Source organism: Arachis ipaensis, chromosome B3 (assembly GCF_059453495.1).
Source record: "Arachis ipaensis isolate K30076 ecotype BB chromosome B3, ASM5945349v1, whole genome shotgun sequence".
Lineage (NCBI taxonomy): Eukaryota > Viridiplantae > Streptophyta > Magnoliopsida > Fabales > Fabaceae > Arachis > Arachis ipaensis.
The window spans coordinates 40,197,881-40,200,583 of record NC_142438.1 but is presented as its reverse complement, the minus strand read 5'-3'; the positions used below and the strand labels follow the sequence as shown (position 1 = coordinate 40,200,583).

The following is a 2,703-nucleotide window of genomic DNA, read 5'->3' as shown; positions in this document are numbered from 1 at the left end:
GCTTAAGGATACATGTTAAGTTTATAAATTAAAAAAAAATTATTAAAAATATAAAAAATTTAAATTTTTAATGTATTCGTTTTGTTTTTATTAAATAAAAAAATTTAAAATTTTTTTATTAATAATAAACTTATCATGTATCCTATACATGTTAGCTAAACTCATTAAATTAGAAGGGAGTAGTGTCGACTGTTAAATTTAAATTTGAACAAAATGTAGCATTCCACAATCCACATTTCCTAGAGAATGAAAGGAGTGAAAACGGCAGTGACAAGAGTTTGCTAAGATCAATTCAGAGTTTTCTTGCAAGCAATAATGACTTAGTATTCCAGTAAAATAATAATAACTTAATATCTCAACCTCCATCCAAGCAATTACTTTTAACAATTACTTAATGCAATTCTGCTACCAATTTCTCACACTTGGACTGTAGGAATAGTGGTTAGTCTAAACTCTTCATTATATTTAAAGTTTGTAAATTTGTTAATGCTTAAAAATATGCTTAAGTAACAGAACAATTTCGAAGTGAGAAATATCTTGAAAGAATTTTGCACGTGGAGTCATAAAAAAAATGATTAAAAATATTCGTAAGAAAATTCCATATGCTAGAGCTTTTGAGTTGTCCGTATATCATTCGTGTTGGAAACCGTATCACCATGAACTCAAGTTGCTAGCTCGAGTTTTCCAACATTACTTCACCTCTTGAGAATGAGACAACTTCCTTTTGAGCACCTCATTCTCCTTTCTTAGTTTCATGATTTTCTGCTTCAGTGTCTCCACTTGCCAGTTTGAGGTCATTTCTTGCTGCTGGTCTACCAACTTCTCTTTGCAAATCACCACTGCAGGGTTCAGAAAAACATCGGTTCTTATTTCTTGATGACATTATTATTACCAAAATGCCGATGAATCAAGTAGAATTAGACTTTAGGTTTTGGAGAAATGTTGTGTACACATTCTATATCATACTCAAACCCGACACACACCTCTCCGTTAGATCATACACCTCATTTAAATTTAATGGTGTAGAGGTATGTGTCCGTATACAAGAGAAGAAAAACAATTGCAAAAATAATGTGAATCTTATTCCTGTGATGCCTACTTCTCTATTACCAAATAAAAATTCTTCAAAACAATAATGCAACATAGAATGATAGAATAACTGATATGGGAAATCAATCAACACTTACATTCCTTTTCCAGTTTCTTTATTTTTCTGTTTAACTCATTTTTTTCTTCCTGCTCAGCCAGGAGGCAATCTCTCAAGTCTTGAATCTCAACATTATCTGTCAAATGATGATGTGCAAACATATCTTCAGGCCTTTACCAACATGTGGAAACTGAAAACAATGCAATTGTTGGAAAAACAAAGTGCCTTACATTTTGATTCCACTTCAAAATGGATTTGGTCCAACCTGTTAGCTAGGACTTGCATATGATTTTTATGTGCTGTTAAATCTTGATGCAGCTGATTTGTGGTTGATTCATATGTGGCTTCCTTATGTAGACATGCCCTGAAATAACAGAAAGAGATCAATGAAAATAAACAGAAAAGCTTCACTGCCAGACACTTTTTTACGTGAATCGTCAAATACTCACTTAATCTCAGCTTCTAATCTTGCAATTTTTTCTTCATATTCTTGCTGAAGCAGTTTCATAGCCTTTTTATGTTCCTGCTCCGAGAAAATAACCAAGGGAGGTGACGAGTGTATAATCAAAATGTTATGGAAATTTACTTAAATTTTCATCCTCAAATTAAATGGGTTAATTATTCAAAAGATTTTAAAGGAACTCACATCTTCTTTAAAGAAAACTTCTTTACTTGCTCTTTCCAGTTCCTCTTTCATGTTGAGGCATTTTGTACGGAAATCAACCTGTATGTAAATAGCAGTCAAAGAGTATTAAGATTAAGAGAAAAAATTTTACATAAATTAAGTCCGTGAAAATTTCTTTCACCCTATTTCTACTCTCAGGCCTCGTACCAAACCCACAGTTATAAAAATTTGCAGCTAACTTTGGATAAAATTGGTTAATTCAGCTGAAATTGCAATTGGATAGTGGTTGTAAATAATCATAAAAGTCACGATGTTGATGAATTTATTGTAGCTTCAATGATGACACTGCAATTACGTACCGCAATTTACAACCAACTTTCAATCATAGATCCAAAGCATGTTTATTTCATCCTTATAGTACCACCTTCTCTACTCAAACAAGAAAACTGAGTCCAGGGCATAACTTCAAGCACCTGATCAGCCAGATTCTTTAAAGACTCCATGTACCGTTTCGCCATATTTTCATTCTCTGCACAGAAACTTACGAACTCAATTTTAGCAATACGAAACACGCAGATGCAAACAAAATTCTCGATTCTGAAAAATAATATTAATTATTATTATTATTAAGAACCTCTTCTGAGGGTGATGCAAGTAGCTTCGAGTGATTCACGCATCTTCAACTCTCTAGCGTGGTTAGATTGCAAGGAGTGCATCTCCGAAATGCCGTTCTTAACATCCTGAAACACAAACCGAAAAGCAAATCGACATTGAGGAGTGAAAATTATGAACAACGAAGAAAATATTGGAATTGAGTACCTCATAGATCTGATCGAAAGCAGAGAGCAGTGATTCCATTTCTTCGTCGCTCGTTGCCGCCATTTTCTTTCTCCCTTCGAAAATTCAAATGCTGTTTTATATAAGTTTTACT

At 33.2% G+C, this 2,703-nt stretch overlaps 1 protein-coding gene across 1 annotated transcript; it reads right to left on the bottom strand.

The window, feature by feature from the left end:
- Positions 1-497: 497 nt before the first annotated feature.
- LOC107634397 (4/1 protein short form protein) lies at positions 498-2,654 on the bottom strand. Its single transcript, XM_088509891.1, has 8 exons — positions 2,592-2,654; positions 2,407-2,512; positions 2,246-2,301; positions 1,794-1,871; positions 1,597-1,670; positions 1,378-1,511; positions 1,188-1,283; positions 498-839 (listed from the first exon to the last, which is right to left on the bottom strand). Exons 1-8 carry the CDS (start codon positions 2,652-2,654, stop codon positions 691-693), a joined length of 756 nt encoding a protein of 251 aa, XP_088366017.1. The 3' UTR covers positions 498-690.
- Positions 2,655-2,703: the final 49 nt, after the last annotated feature.